This window comes from Heptranchias perlo, chromosome 1, assembly GCF_035084215.1.
Source record: "Heptranchias perlo isolate sHepPer1 chromosome 1, sHepPer1.hap1, whole genome shotgun sequence".
In the NCBI taxonomy this organism is placed as follows: domain Eukaryota; kingdom Metazoa; phylum Chordata; class Chondrichthyes; order Hexanchiformes; family Hexanchidae; genus Heptranchias; species Heptranchias perlo.
In genome coordinates this window covers 127,485,294-127,505,398 of record NC_090325.1, presented here as the reverse complement: position 1 = coordinate 127,505,398, position 20,105 = coordinate 127,485,294, and the positions used below count along the sequence as shown (strand labels likewise).

The window sequence follows — 20,105 nt, the reverse complement described above, 5'->3', positions numbered from 1 at the left end:
CAAGCCCTAACTTTTTTTGACAAGTTTAGTCTGTATCTATGAGGTAAGTACAGGAACTTCACACCGTTCAACACATTTGAATGGGGAGCCAGCCACGAGATGCTGTTTTCACCAGCTTTTGGAGGAGCAGAGTATCTCAGGCAGCAACTTCTGGATTTCCATGTTTAACTGCGCATGTACAGTCGCCGGAAGTTACTGTCTGATTTGCACATAAATAACGGTGAGCGCTGTTAGCCCCACCATTATTTTTGCAGCAAAATCCAGCCCAAAATAAAATTATTCATAAATCACATTAACTTTCAAACTAATCAATCTTTCAAATTTTCTCTCCTTTAAAAGTGGAGGCTAGTTTATGCTGGATTTTTTCAAGTTTCCACAAAAATGTATTTTTAGGAATTGTATGTCCTGCTTTTAAATATCCTGCATCAATAACCACTGTACTTCACCACAATGTCGCATAACATTAAGAATAGTCTTTGTTATTCAGTGCTTACATAAGGCTGCATGCCTGGTGCTGTCAGAACTATAGTTTTGCATGGAAATAACTTGGCTTAAGCGTTCTGTGTGTTTGTGTGAGTGTTGCAAAATTTTCATTTTGCTATATCCACCACATTATTTTTTTCTGAATTCACCAACTGGTTACATTTTTGATCTCTATTAGTAGATCCTCTTTGGTTTGTCCATTTTTATTAATTTGATTGTTTATTTGCGAAAGTGTTTTTTGTTTAGTTGTCAGAACAACTAGGATGTTCCAAGGAAAGGATCTTACTTCATTTAAATAGCTTTTTCTTTACTCTGTGCATTTAGGTTGAGATTCTTCTTGTTGAAATACCGGTTTGTAGCTGGTTCAGATAATATGATATTCATTGTAGTTTTTCAGTTCTAGTTCCTAAAAAAAAAATAAGCTTTTACTTTAAAATTCTTTCGTAATAGAGGGCTACAAATGTTGTTCTGACAGTTTTCTAGTACCGGCTTTCTTTAAGAGGAAATCAGCTTTCCGTGGTTTCTGATCTTTTTCTTTAGACGTGAATCTGTTACATTTAAACAATCTTGAGATGCCTATCTCTGTGTAAATCCACTGCTCCTGTTTATTTCAGTTTGTTGATTTGTTGGTGTCCTGGTTAATTCGATTTGTTATTGCTTTGGTGTTGTACGTGGTGTGGATGTGTTCTGGTGAAAATAAAGCAAGTTATTTCCTGCCTGTTTCTTTCCAATTTTGAGTTGGCTTTGCTTTGCAATTGTACCCACCCTCAGACCTTGTGGATCCCTGTCTACCATTCAAAAATCCATTTTTTATTTTGACCCACCACTTCAATCTCTGTATTGTGTCACCCCAATTACATTTTCCAATCTCTGTTTTTTGAATCCCATTTTTTTTTAAATTGAAACATTTCTGTCAAAAAACGAAGATGAAGAGGAGGAGACCGAATCTGCTGAGATTTCTTCAGCCATAAAATCACATCTAGTCCATGGTGTCCCCGTGCTAGCAAGCCCAGACTTGCTTTCAGATGTGTCTGACATGAAACAAGATTTAATAAAGGTGACTAAAATTTTAAAAACAGACTCAACAGCAGGAAGTAAAGGAAGTCCCATAGAGGTAAAAGAATTAGCAAGAGAGGCTGAAGAAGAACCAGGTGAGCCATTTGAAATTGTAGAGAAAGTGAAAGAAGACTTGGAAAAAGTGAGTGAGATTTTAAGAAGTGGAACATACACAGACGAAGAACCTATACAAGAAGCCATTGGCGCTGGAAGAGATGAAGAACCGGAAGAAGATTGGGTTATTATCAGTGATGAAGAAATTGAAGAAGTCAAGCGAGAAGTGCCAGCAGAAGTCTATGAACCTCCATTTGTACAACACAAAATTGACAGAGCAACCACAGAAAAGGTTCAGAAAGATATGAGTGGAATTTTGGATTATTTGCAAAATGACCTAGATACATATTTCACGCAAGAAGTAGTAGTACCTTCAGCTGTCTGCCAAACTGATATTGTTGAAGAAAGATTTGATGCAACATTTGTTACCAAAGATATTAAAAAGGGAACATACCAGATTATTTCAGAACCTATATGTTCAGAGCAGGGAAAAGAACATGAACTATCACACAAAACAAAAGACCAAACTAAATTAGATCCTGGAAAGACAAAACCTGTGTTTCAGAGATTTAAGGAAGAAAATACTACAATGCATTTTAAAGATCCTGCATTTCAAGGCCTGACTATAGAAACTAGGACAGAGGTTAGAAAAGTGCAGCAGACAATTACCACTGAATCTGGTTTTGCTAAGACAGTGAAGGAAGAAACAACATTAGTGCCCCCAACTGTTGCAGATGATACCTCACCCGTGGTGGAAGAAACTCCCATTGGTTCAATAAAAGAAAAGGTAAAAGCTCTTCAAAAGCGCGTAGAAGCAGAGGAAGGTCAACGCAAACAAACTAAGGCTCCAGTAAAAGAAGAGATTTCCACAGCACCCACTAAACGAGTAATAAACAAAGAAGCTCCTGTTTCTTCTACTGTTACAGAAAGGCTTGAAGAAACAATGTCAGTGCGTGAACTGATGAAAGCATTCCAGTCAGGACAAGATCCATCCAAGAAAATGTCTCGACTCTTCCAACATGCATCTGATACTTCGCAAGCAGAAAAGCAAACTTTGAAGGAATTAAAGAAGGCTGAAGTATCTCATGGTGTATGTGAAGGAAAAGAAAGTCAACCAGATTTACTTCCCCATGCAGTTGGCAAAGAAGCTAAAGCGCATGAGTTAGAACTTTCATCGAAAGAGTTTCAGTCACAAGTGCTCACACAAGATACATTACAAAGTGGTTACAATGGAAAAATTGAGATGACTCCAATTCCACATGACACAGAGAAAGTAAGCACAGAAATTACAGAAAAGAAAATCAAGCCATCAAGCAAAGATAGGCAGGCAATCACAATATCTGTTGAAAGAGATGATGTGAGTTCGGAAACATCGGAGAACTATGAATCTGTTTTTGCTGAAGACCTTGAAAAGCAAACTGAAATACACAGTAGCAGAATAATTGTGACTAGTGATTTACAGATCAGTCCAGACAGAAAAACATCCACTGATTTCACTGATGTCATTAAAGAGGAGTTGGAAGATAATGACAAATATCAACAATTTAGGAAAACTTCAGATACTCCAGAAGCAGAACTTTACCTCGAACAAGTAGTGACGAGCCCTAGTCACCATGATTTGGACATTAGTTTCCCACAAGAATATGTGAAGGTTGGATTTACACCAGACATAGCTTTACAAAATGGTGCCCTTGACGACAGCTCAGAAAGCCTAAAGCATGAAGGTATTGCTGACTCTCCTAGCTTTAGCTTAGGTGATGGTACACCTCAGATTAGCTCTGAGGAGAGTTACAAACATGAAGGTCTTGCAGAGACTCCTGAAACAAGCCCTGAAAGTCTGTCCCTTTCACCAAAGAAAACTGACCAGAAAACATTAGAAAAACATAATGCTGGAGATCTTATCAAAGTAGATAGTAAGGACAAAAGTTTTCAGAAAAGCACACCTTCTACACAGTCTATTGGTTATACTGCACCCACACAAAAGGAAGCTGATTCTGTTATGAAGTCATCGGCCATGATTGGGGAGCTTGCAGTAAATGACATTTCATCACAAGAGAAAACACATACATTTGAAAATATTGTCTCAACTGAAGCAGTTTCTGAAGTAAAGGTAACAGAAGAACTTTTTGATGGTACTGATGCTGAATTAACTGCAGATTCTGGCTGTGTTGAGAGTGATGAATTGCAATCAATAGAAGTGACTCAAGCCACATCTCTCTTAGATGAAGTGGATGAGCAGACCACTAGTGAGTCAGTCTCTGCCCTTAAAGCTGTGGATGATACTAGTGAAAAAGATGGTTTTATACAGGAAGAAACAGAATCTCTGCCCATTCTTGATGTGCATGATATTTCATTGGGGAGTGGATTTGAAGACAAAGATGCAAACTTCCCGATTTCCAAGCCAGAAGGAAAAGCAGAGGATCAGACATCAGTGGAGTTAATAGCTCCAGACATTTCTTTGAGAGAACAGGACCAAAAAAGAGTTTCACCAGAGTACACAGCACGAAGTCAATTACTAGAATTATCCCTTACTGGATTGTCACTTGATACTGATAGTCTCAGTCCAGTGGCAGATGAATCCATGATCAGTCATAAAGATTCTTTAGAGGCTAGTCCCACACAAGATGATATTGACACAATTTCACACAAATCCCCAGATTCACTGGAGCCAAGTCCAATAAAAGAATCACCATGCCCAGATTCTCTTGAAAGTAGCCCTGTGGAACAGAAGATAAGTGCAGCAATTTCCATGGCACAACAGAAAGAGAAGGCAGCTTCCACAATTGTCACTGAGAAAAAAAGTGAAAGAATGGATATTTCTTTGGATGCTACATCTGTCAGGAGTAGAGTTTTCAGAGACATGCGGGGAGAAGGACCCATAAACAGAGAGACAAGGAAACTTATGTCACCTGAAGGAAGTGCAGAAGAAGATAGTTTGGACCAAATATCGCAGATGGAAAGTTCAGGAAAGAGCCCTCTTTCACCTGAAACCCCTAGCTCTGAGGAGGTCAGTTATGAAGTCACGCCCAAAACACCTGACACACATATACTGTCAGTTGCTGAAAAACCAATTGCGATCCCTGAAATCCAAGAGGAAATTGATGATGATTCCCCAGAGAGTGAATCAAAGAAAAGGTTTACACCAGAAGAGGAAATGTTTAAAATGGCAGCCAAAATTAAAACATTTGATGAACTAGAAGAGGATGCTAGATTAAAGCGTGAAGGTAAAAAGGAACAAAAACAATCTGAAATGTCTCCAACTTCTGCCATAACCAATGCAGATGAAGTAGAAGTAATATTCATATCTCATGCTGAGCATAGAAAGAGCTCCTCATCTTCAGAAAGTGAGCCAGAACTAACTCAGCTAAGCAAAGAGGCTGAATGTGGACTGCTTACGGAGCCAGTTATTCGAGTTGAGCCTCCGTCTCCACTCCCCCCTGGAGTTGACAGTTCTAGCCCTGAAGATGGGGAGTTTCACCCTATTGTGGGAAAAAAATACACTTTTAAGATAATAGATGATGAAACGGAATCAAGTGAACAAGTAGCAGAAGATGGTAATGGCATAGACCTAACAATAGAAGACAGAAGCTCGGATACGGATTGCAATGTTCTAGCTGATTCACAGCTTTGTGAAGAAGTGCCTAAAGCTACTGTAACTTGTGGAGGTTATGAAATTGACCATCTTGCTACAGTCCGTTCTTTTACAGCTAATGGCGAGTTTATTGAAGAAATTAATTCTTCAAAAACATCATGTTTCACGCCTGAAATACAAGAGGATGATGTTCTAACTGAGGAAGATATCCAACGTCTTGAGCAAGCTGCAGAAAAGAGAGATGAACTTTGGGTGGATAGCAAACTTGAAGAATGTCAAGTAAAAGCTGATGACAAAAACAAACTGGGCAAAGAGGCAGCTGTGGAAGCAACAGCGTCAACTGCAATTGACTGTGCAGACTGTGAACCAGCTCCTACAGATGAATCTACATTGCGTGACATACTCTCAAGGCAAGAAGCTGAAGAGCAGCTAAGCAAAATAATAATAACTAAGACAGAGGCTGACCTTGACCCATGGAATACGATGAGAGAAGATGATGAGGCATTTGAAGCCCGTCTTAAAGAGGAAGAGCAGAAAATATTTGGCCTAATGGTTGACAGACAGTCTCGGGGTGCAACTCCAGATACCACACCAGTAAGAACTCCCACTGAGGATGGTACACCAACCAATGAACAAAACCCATTCTTATTTCAAGAGGGAAAATTATTTGAAATGACCAGAAGTGGTGCTATTGATATGAGCAAAAGGAGTTATGGGGATGAAAGCTTCCATTTTTTCCAAATCGGAGAAAATCAGGCTGCTGAGGTCTTAACAGAAACATCGAAATTGGAGGGACCTGAAGATGAGATGAAGTCTTCTAAAACTGAATGCATACCTGATACATTTGCTACCCAATCTCAGACTGAGTCTAACCAGTTTCAGTACGGTTCATTACCAGATTCAGTGTCCATTATTGAATCAAATGGTCAGTCCACTACCGAGTTAAATTTCACAGATGAACAAATAGCCACAAAAAATGAGCAAAAATCACGAATTCCAATCAAAATGGGCATTTCTGCATCAACCAAACCTTCAAAAAAAGATTCTGCTATGCCTGAAGTTGCTGAAGTAAAGCCTTTCAACTTTGATGATGAAGTGGATGTCATTACCTCTCCTGAGTCATCTATGACTCAAGTCCAGTTAGACTTTTCTACAGTGACAAGGACCATTTGTTCACAGCAGGCTGCAAAGAGTGATGATGATTCGTCAGACTCATCCCCTGAAGAACAGCGTTCAGTTATTGAAATTCCTACTGCAATTATTCAACAAGCTGATCAGACAGAGGCAAAATCGAAACTTCCTGTCAGACATACTGCTGTTGTAACAGCAATACCCCGAGCAACAACTACACCTGAGGACAAGGCTCCTTCATCTTCTCGTTCATCCCCTGCAAGTGCACAAGAAGGATTTACAGATGATTCAGTAAAATCAAAATCTAGAATTCCCGTTAAGGCTGTTGCACACAGAATAGACCACCACTCTTCACCTATGATACCGGAAGTGAAAAAGACTTCAGAGCCCATCAAGGTCCATGAGGTTAAATCTAGATTGCCAGTAAGACAGGAACCACGCAGCAAGTCTGAGTCTGATGCTGTTAATTCTGCAGAGATGAAATGTAAGCTGCTTAATAAAGGGAAGAGCTGTGATACCAAACCTGATTTAAAAGAGCCAATCGACCACTTTACTGTTGGATCAGAAACATCAGAAAGTACTAAACCAAAAACATTCCAATCAAGACTTCCAGTGAAGACCAAAGCTAGCCAAAGTTCACAAGCTGTAACTGGTTCTGCTAAAGGCAACAAGGATGCATTTTTTGAACTTTATAAACATTCCATTGAATTTTTTGAAGAGATAAGTGATGAGGCTTCAAAGTTGGTAGATCGTTTGACAGAGGAAGAGCGAGAACGTGAAGTATTATCAGATGATGATAGCAGTGCTGTAGATAGTTCTATTGTTGAAACTGAGCAGCCCAGTGAAATACAACAACAACCTCTTCCTGAAGACCTGTTTGACGTGAGGCCTATCTGGGATGAGTCTGTTGAAACCCAGATTGAAAGAATTCCTGATGAAAATGGCCATGACCACTTTGAAGGTACCAGCCATCTACTGGGGTTCTTTGTGCTATAGCACATCAGAATTTGTAGTTAGCTTTGCAGTTCATTCAGTTAAAGCTTTTGTGATTGTTCACGTGGTCCTGTGAGAGTCTGTGTTGTGGCTTTGTGATTTTCATGTTTTGTGATGTGCAACTAGACTGATCTCAAGATTGGCAAGCTGGAAAAGCAAACAGGGGCCATCAGATTTAGAGTCATAGAAAAACAATGGCAATTTATCAATAGGAACTAGCATTAGTAACTAGGAAACCTTTGATTATTTTGAATTTGATTTTCCCAGTTTCAACTAGAAGCATTATGGAACTGAGTAGATAGTCTAAAACCAGCATAACTAATGACCAAAGTGTCAAATTTAATATGAGGACCTCATGAGAGGTTTGTGAAAGAAATGACTATTAATTTAATAAAGAAACATATCCGATCTTTTCTGGTATATCCATATATGTGATTAGAATATTTAAATTTTGAATACTAGAGTTAAAAAATAGTATGTCACTGTAAGGTTGACTTTATTTATACAAAAGACAACATTTTAAAATCTCAAACTACAGTATGCCTAATAATGCAATAACTTCAGTTTATATATCATTCCACAAACTTCATAAAGTTTGTTTGTTTAGACTGGGAAAATTGAAATTCTAAAAGAGACACCACTGCAAATTCAGCCTCATTGATAATAAGGAGACCAAGACAATGATTACACTGACATTGACAGTTTGGAGTGAGATAAAAGAGTTAGCTAAGTTCTTTTTTTAGCCAACCACATTTTCTAAGGTAAGTTTCTAGACTTCTAGGTGCTAGGATTTATAGTAATTTTACTGCATTGTCCACCTCAGACCAGGGTGAATATTGTTTCTTACTGGTGCCAAAAACAGTAATTTTGTTAAAGTTACAACACAAAAATGCACTGGGGAGATTTGGAGGGGACATGCCAATGGGATTTGGGGGGAAGGCAAATCATAAATCTTACTTGATATTTTGTGATAGGTGCAGGATCATAGTTTTTATGGCTTAAGTAAAATGGTTCCAAACAATGTTTCCTTCAAAAAATAATAAAGAACTCTCTTCCTAGTACAAAAATCCTTACAATTAACAAGATTTTCATTTAAATACCAGAAGATCTCCCACAACATTACTCAAGGTGAGTTGAAGAATGTGCTATTTTATAACAATAGGAGTATTATCAGCAAAGTGTGATGGGAAACTGTTATAGGAATTAAGTATGACATTTTCAAGTAGCATCTGTTATATATAAGGGTATGGCACTGGACTAGCAACTTAGTGGTTGGCAAGTTGTGAAATTGAATTCAATAAATCTAGTCATTATGGGCTGGCACCCAGAAAATGAACATGAAAACTGTAGAGTTTCTGCAAAAACCCAGGTGGTTCACTAATGTCCTTCAGGGAAGGGAACATACCATCCCTACTCAGTCTGGTCTACACATGGCTCCAGTCCCACACAATGTGGTCAGCTCTTAATACCTGCAAGAGAACTAGAGATGGGCAGTATAAATATACTGTCTTGCCAGTGTTGCCCACATCCCAAGAATAAGTATAAAAAGTACAAGATGTTTAATATAGATATTTTAATTTTCCTTAAGAGTTACTGAGGAAAATGTCTTTCACTCTGCTGGCATTATATGTGAACATTTTTGCCGAACAGAACTGATCACACTGACAGCTGTGGCACCTAAGTATATTGAGAGCCACATTATAAAAGAATTAAATATTAAGATGATGCCATTGTTCACTGTGGTGAAACAGCATATAACATTTTAAATTTGCATTTCACAGTAAAGTAGCACCTTTAGTATACTGTTTTCTAATTTAAAATTGTGTTCTAAGTCTTCTGACTGGAACTCTGTAGCACATATAACAATGAGCACCTGATTATCAGGTTGATGCTGAGATTCAGTACTATAATCCATGCTTAGGTGATGAATTTCCACGGGAGTTCTCCCGCTCATCTGCTGTACCTTCGATAGAAGAGCCATGGAAAGCTCCGGAGTAATGGCATAAATAGCATTTACACAGTTGTTCCGAGGTTTCTGTGGCTCTTCCACTGAAATTAAGGCAGATGAGCAGGAATTTCCTCGCAAAAGTTCACCCACTGAGTATTCAAATTCACACAGGTGGGCTGAGTGAAACTGCACTGCTTATAGTTCTGCATCTCAGATTATTGTATTAATTTCTAATATACATTCATGCACACTGCATGTTATGTCTACAATTTGAATGTGTATGCATATGCAGGCAAAAGCAATATCATTTTAATGGATTGACTGAAACTAAGGAAGGAGGAAAGTCTCAGAGAGATTCATTCACAAGTCCACTGACATCTTGCTAGCATGTATCTAAATTAGTATGAAATGTTTCCCACAGGTGTGCCTGGTCTCTGCTAGCACTGGTTTGGCATACAGAAGTTTGCTGATTTACAGTACACAAACTGAGTTTGGGTTTTGGTCAGTTTAGGGTTGAAATCAACTTCCATCTGCCTTTATAAGGCTGGTAAGATGCAAACAGTAAAAAGCAAAATACTGCAGATGCTGGAAATCTGAAACAAAAACAGCAAATGCTGGGAACACACAGCAGGTCAGTCAGCATCTGTGGAGAAAACAGACAAGTTAGCATTTTAGATGCAGACCTTTCTTTAAAACAGTATCCTCTTGCCCTATTCCCACAACTTAATTTCATTTAATTTTCCAGATTTACCTTTTCCATATTTTTAAAAATATCTTATATATCTCTATAAGATCACTTCTCAGATGCCTCCTTTTAAAGTTTCTTCAGTCTTTCCTCATAAGTCAGGCCTTCAATTCTGGGGATCAGCCTCTTGGCTCTTCTCTACGCTACCTCCAGTGCTACAATATCTTCCCTATGTTGTATTATTGGAACAAATCTTAGGTGGAAATCTTCATATATTTAAAAATGGTTCACCTTGCTTGAAAGATAATATTTCTAATTCTAAATGAGGAAACTAATACATAATTCGCACCAAAAAAGTTATACCTGAATATTATGCACACCAAATGTTTGATGGCCTTACAATGCCTTTGCAATACAATGGTGTCTATAATGTAACTTGGGTGCTTTGTTCCCGATATATTTCTGGTGCTATCCAATTTACCGGATTATTTCTGATGGGGGCCACCTTTCTGTGGCTGATCATTTGAATGTTAAGAGTTCTTTTTAATTTAATCGGCAAATTTAAATAAAACTAAATTCAGATGTCTTAAGCAAAAGATCCTCGTCTTACACGTCCAACATTAGTGGAAGGCAGCTGGAATTTGATGTGTATTCTAATGGGGACAGAGCAGCAGAACTGAGTCAGGAGGGAGGCAGTTACTTTAAAGGACTGATGCTTTTTTTTAGAAATTGGAAGGACCCTTCCAAAATGGAGGGTTGGCATATTCTCAAGGGGTGGGGCAATTCCCCTCCCCAAATTAAGAGATCTACTCTGTACTTTCATCCAAACTTTCCTTTTCAAGATTAAGGGATTTGCTCTGAATTCTTCATTTCAGTCAAGACTGAGTTTTATATTCCTTCACTCCAAACTGGCTTGTCAGTGTTATTCAAGTTTCCAACTCTATTTAAGGGGAAAGACTTCATTTGGTATTACACATTGTTAACAATATTAATAGGGCTGTCTTCATTGGCATGGAGTACCTGTTTGCCATAACTGTTATACACAAGCTGTTGATGTTTCTTTTTTTAATTTAAGCTGTGGATGCTCAGGAGGACTCTGAAAGAGCTGAGCAAAGACTCTACCTTATTGCTGACCACCTCGGATTCAGCTGGACAGGTAACACTCATAACTCAGTAACTTTGTGCCCTCATTACTGAACATTGCTTTTATTTAAAAGTCTGGACTGGCAGTTGAAGTGAGAACAAATAATGGATTTTATTTCTTATTTTTGTCTTTTCTTCCTTTCTTGTTTTGGTTTCCCCACTTCACCCACTATTATGCAGCTGAAAGGGCAGGAGCTCGATTTGATCCTCAGCCTCTGCTTATTCCATCTGTTAATGTTCACTCGGAGCTGCATAAGAATGTGTTAGGCTGGTTGATCCACCTTAGTGAGAAAATGCCTGGGTTGCTCTCTGTGGCTTTGCATATTGGTACAGCTGAGATTGAGAGTTCACTGTATCAGGACTAGTGGTTATAAATCCATGCAATATCACTCAATATATTGTTCAGTGGAGCACCAACACACTGCATTACCACCCTCTCCAAATGCAAATGCCAACATCAGCATTTGTGACTTGCTTTCTTCTGTGGTTTAAAATTATTGTATGTGTATCAAGTATGCAGTGTTCAATAGCCATTATCTTGAAAAATGGTGCTGAATGTTACCAGTGGGTTGCAATGTGTTAAATACAGTTGGTGGTGTGGGGGGGAGGGGGGGGTGCAGGGTTGAGATACCTACAGAAATCACATGGACATGGTTTGTGCCCATCACTTGAACCCTGAGATTATTTTATAGCCTGTAACTCACTGGATTAGAGAACTGGCTTAGAAGAAATAGTGAGCCTATCTTAGCAGGAGAATTAGTAAAATGTATAGTTACAATGAGATGAGCATTGGCTTTTCCTTGATCAATGATGTCCCTCCTGATGATAATTCATCTCTCATGTCGTTGCCCTCAATAATTCCCATTCAAGATAAGGATTATTTATATGAAAGAAGGGCAAGGTCAGAACAGGTAGTACTTATATATTGGTTAAAAACAATCAGTGGCAGATTTAACGAAGGTTTGCTGCTTGCCTCTTATTAATCCAATTACCACTGGCGGCCCAACTCAATCCACCCACTGCCTGCTAGTAGGCCAAGGGTCATTTTTCAGTGTGAGTACTTTTTTAAAAACAACATTTGGTCCTGAATTTCTACAGGGATTCTCCTGATCTTTCATCATAAGTTACTGGGAAATCGGCAGAACCCCTGGAGAAATGGTGTAATCAGTCGTTTATGCCGTTTCTCTGAGAATTCTGCCGATCTCCCACTGAAGTTACAGCAGGAGATCTGGAGAACCCCTGCAGAATTTCCAGGCTATTAACTTTTATTAATAACTCCTCTAATAAACTTTCATTAAATGCTACACTTCAATAGAAAATCAGATTAATTACAATTCAGACAACAATAAATTATATTCAGAACATATTGATTTTTCAGTTTCTCTCCATCAAATTCCCCACCTCTGCTCCTATTTGATTCTATCTCCATTTATTTTTCCCCCTCAATCTCTCACTCATCATCTTTGTCCTTTAGAATCAGGAGTGTTAATCCTCATGGTTCTCCTTTAGCTTTTTCTTCATAACCTCTGGATTAATTCCTTTTTGTTCCCCTCTCTTGTGGGCATTCATTTTGGAAAACAGGGGCTAAATTTACCACCCATTCATTGTCAGTGAGTCGAGAAAAAGGTACTGGATGCGGAAAAGACCTGTGGAGCTGATGCCCTAGGAAGAACCAAGATATCCCAAATTGTGAAATATCATGCGATATGTGAAAATATCAGGTGAAATCTGAATGTGCCTGCCTTTACTAATCAGCATTGTACTAACTACAGATTCCAATTGCTGCCTCAAGGACAGTAAATAATTCTCCTTTTGTGAAGCTTCCTTTTCACCGTATTTCTGTTTAATAAAGCCTTTCTCTAAATACTAAATAAGAAATTAAGTCAAATCTCCTATGAACCTTTATGATGTGCACTGGACAGAGAATTTCCCTGGAATCAACTGGAAATAATATCTCGATAAATTTACAATTGTGCCACAATCTTGAATCATTGAGAACAAATATGACCATGATCAGGAATTTGGCCAAGGAGATCAGCAGGCCTCATGATTTTCCATGGACTGAAAATCACGGCATGCCTGAATTTCCAATATCAGTTCCTGGTAGGCAAAGTTTTGAGCAAGAACACAAAGTCCTAAAATTACTCCTACAGTGTTAAAAACCTCAGATACAATGACTGATGGAGAAACCATATTGTATTTTTCTGTAAACTGAAACCTGAAATACTTTTGATGTGATTCAGTAAAGAGAAAAGAAACCCAAGTGCAATCTGTAAATATTATTTGTAAATTCATTTGCTGTTATTGTCAGAGCTGGCCAGGGAATTGGACTTTAGTGAGGAACAGATCCATCAGATCAGAATTGAAAACCCAAATTCATTGGTGGACCAGAGCCATGCACTATTAAAATATTGGATGGAAAGAGATGGCAAGTGTGCTTCAGGTAAGCCATTCTTTATCTGAACACTTTTACTAATACAAGCATATATTATATATAAATTGCATGTCTGAATTATGTGCACTCCTTACATCATTGGCTTCTATATAGGTTTGAATCTCATTCATATGTTGTATCAGCACAAGATGCCTGCTGTGTCAATAATACTGCCAGAAACACAGCAGCCAACTAACAGAGTGCTGTGTTATTACCTGTTTCTAGTTTATTCTATATTGGTCAGTTAAAAGTATTGCAATCTACTGTACTTGAAAGTGTATTTAATTTTTTTTTAAAGTGCACCAGGGCTAACCCAATTGGTAAATGCACTGCCAGTGTCGATCCCCAGTCTATGTTGGCCCAAGTTTGATCCCCTTCAATCTGCTTCTATTCCACTGTCTGGCCACCTTCTCCTGACTTCTGCCGATGCAACTTATGCTCCTCTGCTGGGACTCTCCACTTATCGCTGGCCCAACTCAGATCTACTCCTGCTGGCATCCATCCTGTTTCGGATACTACTGAAAGATTTCTCCCCTACTGCTATCTGCTCGCTTCCCATGATCACTGACTCTGCTTTGCTACACTCTGCCTTAGAACTTCTCCATCACCCTCCGCTAAACTAGCTCCCAATTTCATTTACTGCTCGCTGCGGTTAAGTTGTTTCTTGGACCATCTTCCTCATCATATTGATGGATTTACCCTTCACCCTCCCTAATCTTTGCTGCTCTTGGTCCCTCTTTGGGTTTCACTGCCACTGCACCTAACTCCGTTGCTGGTTAACTGGATCCACTGATGCGCACTACCAACATCTGAGACCACTACATACCTATGGCATCAATCTCTACTGGTTTCTGGTTGACTTTCCACTCTTTGGCCTCTGAATCTACTGGACAACCTTCACCACTGCCTCATTTGTTACTCAGCTTCTCCAATGCTGCAACCCCTCTCCACTGCTGACCCTGAACATGAACATTAGTCAGTGGCTACTCCAAGCTGACTCTATGCTGTCTACATGTGGACTTCAACCCAACACAGCCTCCTGGCCCTCAGACTTTAACTTTGGATTTTTTCATATTGTCTCCTCCTTGTACTCTGTTTATGGCCACGACATGTTTTGCTAATCTCTGCCATGCCTATGTGAACCAGAAATCCTTTTGTGTGTATTCACATGCACACTTTTGCTGCTTCTCCGGACCCAACCCCATTACTTCTATCTCACTTTTCTGTTGTCAGTACATCTAGGACTTTGCTCTCCTCCCCTTCTCCTCGCCCAGCCAGACCACCACTCATCTCTTCCCTGTCAGGTACTTTGTCATTCCCAAATTTCTACTCCAACTCTTCATTACTCTTCATCCTTCTTTCACTTCTGCCATTATCCCAGGCTTGAATCTCCATTTAACAAGTCCACAGCTCTCTTGACATCCTCCTATGGGTCCAATTTGGCATCCACCATTGGCTTAAGAGCAGTAATCTCAAGTGCCCGATCCTTCTCTTTCACCAACCTTCCCACATAATGCACCCATTGGGGGATAACCTCAGCAACTTACTTCTTGTCCCACTAAACCCACCTTTCACCAACCCCTAACAATCACTTTCCCACTCTGCATTTTCCTCCAGAATGACAGCTCATTTATGAGCAAGGCCCATGTCATCCTCAACCTTATTGTAGTCGATTGTATTGACATCCAGGCTTTGACTAAAACTTGGCTCACATCTGGTGACACCTTGCCCCTTACTAAAGCCAGCCTGCCTATACTGTCCACCACCCACCCCACTGAAACCGCTGAGGTGGCATAATGGCCCTCATCAGCAATTCATACCTTGGCCTCTCCCAATACTTCTCTTGCACTTTTTCCTTCAAGCGCCACACCACATTCCACATATTTCGCCTCCTTTAAAATCCTCATTATGTACCACCCCTAAGATCCACTCCAAATTTCTCCGAGATATCCTCCCTCCTTTCCTCTCTCAGCCTCTGCACTGATCCTCATCCTCGGTGATTTAAATCTCCATCTCATCACCCCTTGCCCTTTCTCCTCTGAATTGACTGCCCTCCTGTCCTTCCTAAACCTCTCCCTCAATATAAACTCTCCTACCCATATTCTTGCCCACTTCCTCAACCTTGCCATCTCCCATGGCATCTCTACTCCTGTGGTCTTGATTACCAACAAGGCCATCTTCCACCACTTCCTTACATCTCTCACCACCCACATACCGTACCATCTTATAACTGCACTTCCTTTTGTGTCTGTTGGTAGGGGAAGAAAAACTCTTTCCTCAAGTCACTTACAGTTGCATTCTCTAACTCCTAATTGGCCCTCCATTCTCATGCTACCTCTACAGCTGTTGATTTGCTCAACCACTCCCTCACCTCCACCTTTAATGCCAAATCTTGAACGTCTCCCACCCCAGTCCCAGTCCCTGTCCCTATTTTCTAGGGACTGGTACAGTCCCTATTTTCGCTCCCTCAAGTGCAAGGGGTGCAAACTTATGCATTTCTGACACACAACTGGCTTAGCCATCCACCACCAGACCTGGCTGGCAACAACATGAAACTCTATCAAAACCATCCACTACTCTAAGATCATCCCGGAGAAAAAAAGGTAACCCCAGACTCATTTTCACTATTGCCACCTGCTTCCTTAAACCCCTCATCCTGCTCCCCCCCCACACCCAATCCTCACTACTAGCAACAAGTGCCAGGAGCTCATGGATTTATTTGTCACCAAGATAGAGACCATCTGTTCAGACTCCTGTGCTGCTTGCTTGCTTCCCTTCCTCATGCCCACAAAGCCACACTTTGTCCCAGCCCCCCTCCCACCCTAGCCCTAAAACCCTACCTCTCTCCATTTTCTCTCCATCTCCCCAAAGACCTTTCCATGAGGCTGTCCTTACTGATCTGGTCTATATGTGACTCCAGTCCCACACCAATGTGGTTGACTTTTAACTGCCCTGTAAATTGGCCTAGAAAGTCATTCAATTGTATCAAACCACTATTGTTGGTTCAAGAAGAAGGCCCACCACCACCCTCTCAGGGCAAATTGGGATGGGCAATAAATGCTTGCCTTGCCAGCGATGCTCACATCCTGAGAATGAATTTAAGAAAAAGCTTCACTTGGTTCCACTCATACTTGTCCAATCATAACCAGAGCATCTCCAGCAATTACTTATCTTCCCACTTCTGCACCATCCTCTCTAGAGTCCCTCAAGGATCAATCCGTGGCCCCCACTTCTTCTTCATGTACACATTGTGCTTGACAGCATTATCCACAGACACGGGGTCAACTTCTGCATGTACGCTGATGACACCAAGCTCTATCCCTCCAACACTTTTTCAACCCCTCCACTACCTGTGCTATCAATCTGTCCATCTGAAATCATCTTGGATGAGCCTCAAATTCCTTCAGCTACACTTTGGGAATACTGAAGCCATCTTTTTTGACCCCTGGCACAAACTCTGTACCCTCTCCACCAACTCTATCCTCCTCCTCAGCCGTTATCTTAGGAGAACCAGACTGTCCACATCCTTAACATCCTATTGAACCCAAGCTGAGTTTCTGACTCCATATCCTCCTCCTCACAAAGACAGCCTACTTCCACCTCCATAATATTTCCCACCTACGCCCCTATCTCAGCCCATGTGCTGCTGAAACCCTCATTATATCTTTGTCACCTCAATTCAATGGAGTTATTGTTTGTCTTTACCACATGAGTGGTAATCTGGCAGGGCAGATTGTCCACCCATTATAGAAACCATCCAATTTTCACTCTATTGATTTCAATGGAAATTTCCTCCATTAAGACCCTCTTTAAAACCCACTTTTTTGATCAAGCTTTTGGTCACCTCTCCTAATCTTTTCTTATTTGGTTCATATTTGTTTTTCCTTACATTTCTGTGAAGTGCTTTGGGCCGCTTTTCTACATTAAGGTTCGGTGGCAAGAATTTCTGCAGATTTTTTTTGCAGTAGATTGATGGAAGTCCAGGCAAAACGGTGTAATCAGCCATTTGTAGCCATATAGGCCTAGGGATTCCACCAATCTTCCTTCCAAGTTGCAGTGGGAGATCAGGAGAAACCCCCACCACCACCATGGATATTCCAGGTGAAAATACAAATGCAAGCTGTTATCATTTTCAGATAGCTGATCTCAGCTGGGCCGGCATTAGAGGAATTACAATTGGCCTCAGTCCTTCTAGACTAGGGAGGGGCAAATCAGCTGGGCTTCCCTTTCCTGATCATTACCCAGTGACCGCTACTGAAAAATGCCCATGTATGAACATCAAGTGAGGACAGGATCAGGTTTTAATGCCCTCACCACCCCCCTACCACCCCCACAGTTGAAGAGCTTATATATGCTCTCTGTTCTTATATCTAAAATGGCCACTAGATCAAGGTATCGCAAAGCTACAAAAGCCAGTAAAAACTTACAACTTGACTCACTACCGTTAGATGGGGAAGTGACTAAATTAGAGGTACAAAAAAAATCCTTGTATATTTATGTATAATTTTATATTGTCCCCCCCTCAGAGACACGTACCATTCCACAGCTGAGAGGCTAGGCAGGTGATCCACACCTACACCTTTGCCAATGCTACCTTTCAGGTGGTTGCACAAGATACAGGAGAATGGCTTGTGATAACTTGATTTTTCTCTCCTTCCCTTTGGGGAATTGCTTGACTTCGCTTTGCTGCTGCTTCTCAATGCCATTCCCTAGAACAAAAGCTCACACATGTGAAATTGTGGGTGTAAATCCATATCCTACCTGTCTGTGGCACATCACATTGCATTAGTCATTCTTCTCTTATCCATTTTAAGGAAACCTATTGTATTAAATATACATTAATAAGGCTCACTTTGTATTAAGTGTACAGTTTGCAGTTCATCATCCAAATCTCACCATTACAAATCTGTTCATTTATCTCGGAGTTTAACTGGGTAAACATTGTACTTCAAACTTCTCTAAACCTTCTTTAAATCTTTTGTAAATCAAAATATTCTTAAATAGATATTTTCAAAATGAAGAAAATTTGTATCTACTTCTCTTTAAGTACACACTCTTGATAAGTGTATGGATGACAATGGAAAATCTGTTACTCACTTAAAAAAAAGTGCAAGTGTATGATACTAATTTTGGTTAATATTGTACGTGGCAGTTTCGTTTGCCTTGCTGATTATATTGATAGTCATTTTAGAGAATACGAATATTCCTGTAGCTTTTGTAAATGTATTTACATGAGTTTCTACTGGGTGTCTTTATTGTACATTTGTCAGGGTCATTTTCCCTGATCAAAATATTGTTCCTTAAACAGTAGTGATTTTAAATTCAGCCATGATTTAAAAGCTTATTATAGATAGTTACAGATAACTAGATTAGTCTAATAGGCAAGGCTCCCATTACATGACAAAGTCCTTACAATATTCGTAAAAACTCTTTTGTCTGCTTGTCTGAACACTGAAATTTATGCAGTATTTTTCATTTCTCCTTTTCTTACCCTCCTCGCCAATTTAGTCCTTCTAGATTGGTTGAAAATACATTTGTGAAAACCCATAGCTCTTCCTGAGATACTGAGATGCTTAATAGCCAACTTCATGTTGGTTTGGACTTTAATGCTTATTAAGTTGAAGCTTTAGATGGGAGAAATGAAATGCATTCTCTCAAACTGTAGATTTTTTTCAGTTCTTTGACAGTTAATGTAAAGAGATGATTTGTTAAGTGTTTTGCCTATCAACATTTTTGCTCTTTTCATTCCAAGATGAAAAACTAATGCAGACTTTAACCAACATTAATCGAATGGATATTATCAGCTTACTGGAAACCACACAGACATCACCTAGTAGAGATCACGTTTCCCGCACTTATGCAGAGATTGAGCAGACAATAGCACTGGATCACAGTGAAGGTAAATGCATTTCTCGCAATATAAAAGAATCAGTATGTAACACTGAATGAAACTTGTATAAAAATCAACTTGGGGGTAATTTTCGGCAGTGGCGGAAAACTACTGGTAGCAGATCGGCCGTCTGTTGTACACCCTGCTGAGTTTTCCTTGCATTGACTTCAAAAATGGGTGGGGTGTATAACGAGTGGCCAATCTGCTACCACCAGTTTTCCGCCACTGCCGAAAATGCAAATCAGTCTCCATATATGCTTCTAAAGAAACATTTGAAATGTTTATTCACTGTAACTGCAAAACTAGGTCTGATATCCTGGCGTAAGTGCCAGGATGCAGCCTCCCGTGATCTCTGGTGCTGACTCCAAGTTTGTGGGATCAAAGATAGGTCACTTCGTTTAAATATTGGCAGCAGGCACCCACGCCACTGGGTGCATCTCAGGCATCCCTCTGCCGTAGTAGGCTGCAAACCGTGATGGAGTGACCTGGTTTTGGGGGAGAGAACTCTAGAATTTTTTGCTTCTTCGAAGGTCCAAGCCAACGTTCCCTCCTATGCCACTGATCGTGTCTGGGGCAAACAGAGGCACTGCACCCAATACGGCCCAGCGGAAACCCCAAAGGAAGGCTGGAACCCAACGTATCTGTGGCCCTTCCACGCACTCCTGCCAGAGTTACAGCGAGAGTGCACGAGAAGGA

General features: G+C 40.2%; 1 protein-coding gene across 1 annotated transcript in view; it reads left to right on the top strand.

Moving 5' to 3' along the window:
- LOC137326017 (ankyrin-2-like) overlaps positions 1 to 20,105 on the top strand; it is a 418,648-nt gene that overhangs the window by 378,827 nt on the left and 19,716 nt on the right. The window contains exons 42-45 of the mRNA XM_067990953.1: positions 1,410 to 7,277; positions 11,018 to 11,098; positions 13,397 to 13,528; positions 19,272 to 19,418. Coding sequence (XP_067847054.1) covers positions 1,410 to 7,277; positions 11,018 to 11,098; positions 13,397 to 13,528; positions 19,272 to 19,418 — 6,228 coding nt within the window. The remainder of the gene's footprint in view (positions 1 to 1,409; positions 7,278 to 11,017; positions 11,099 to 13,396; positions 13,529 to 19,271; positions 19,419 to 20,105) is intronic.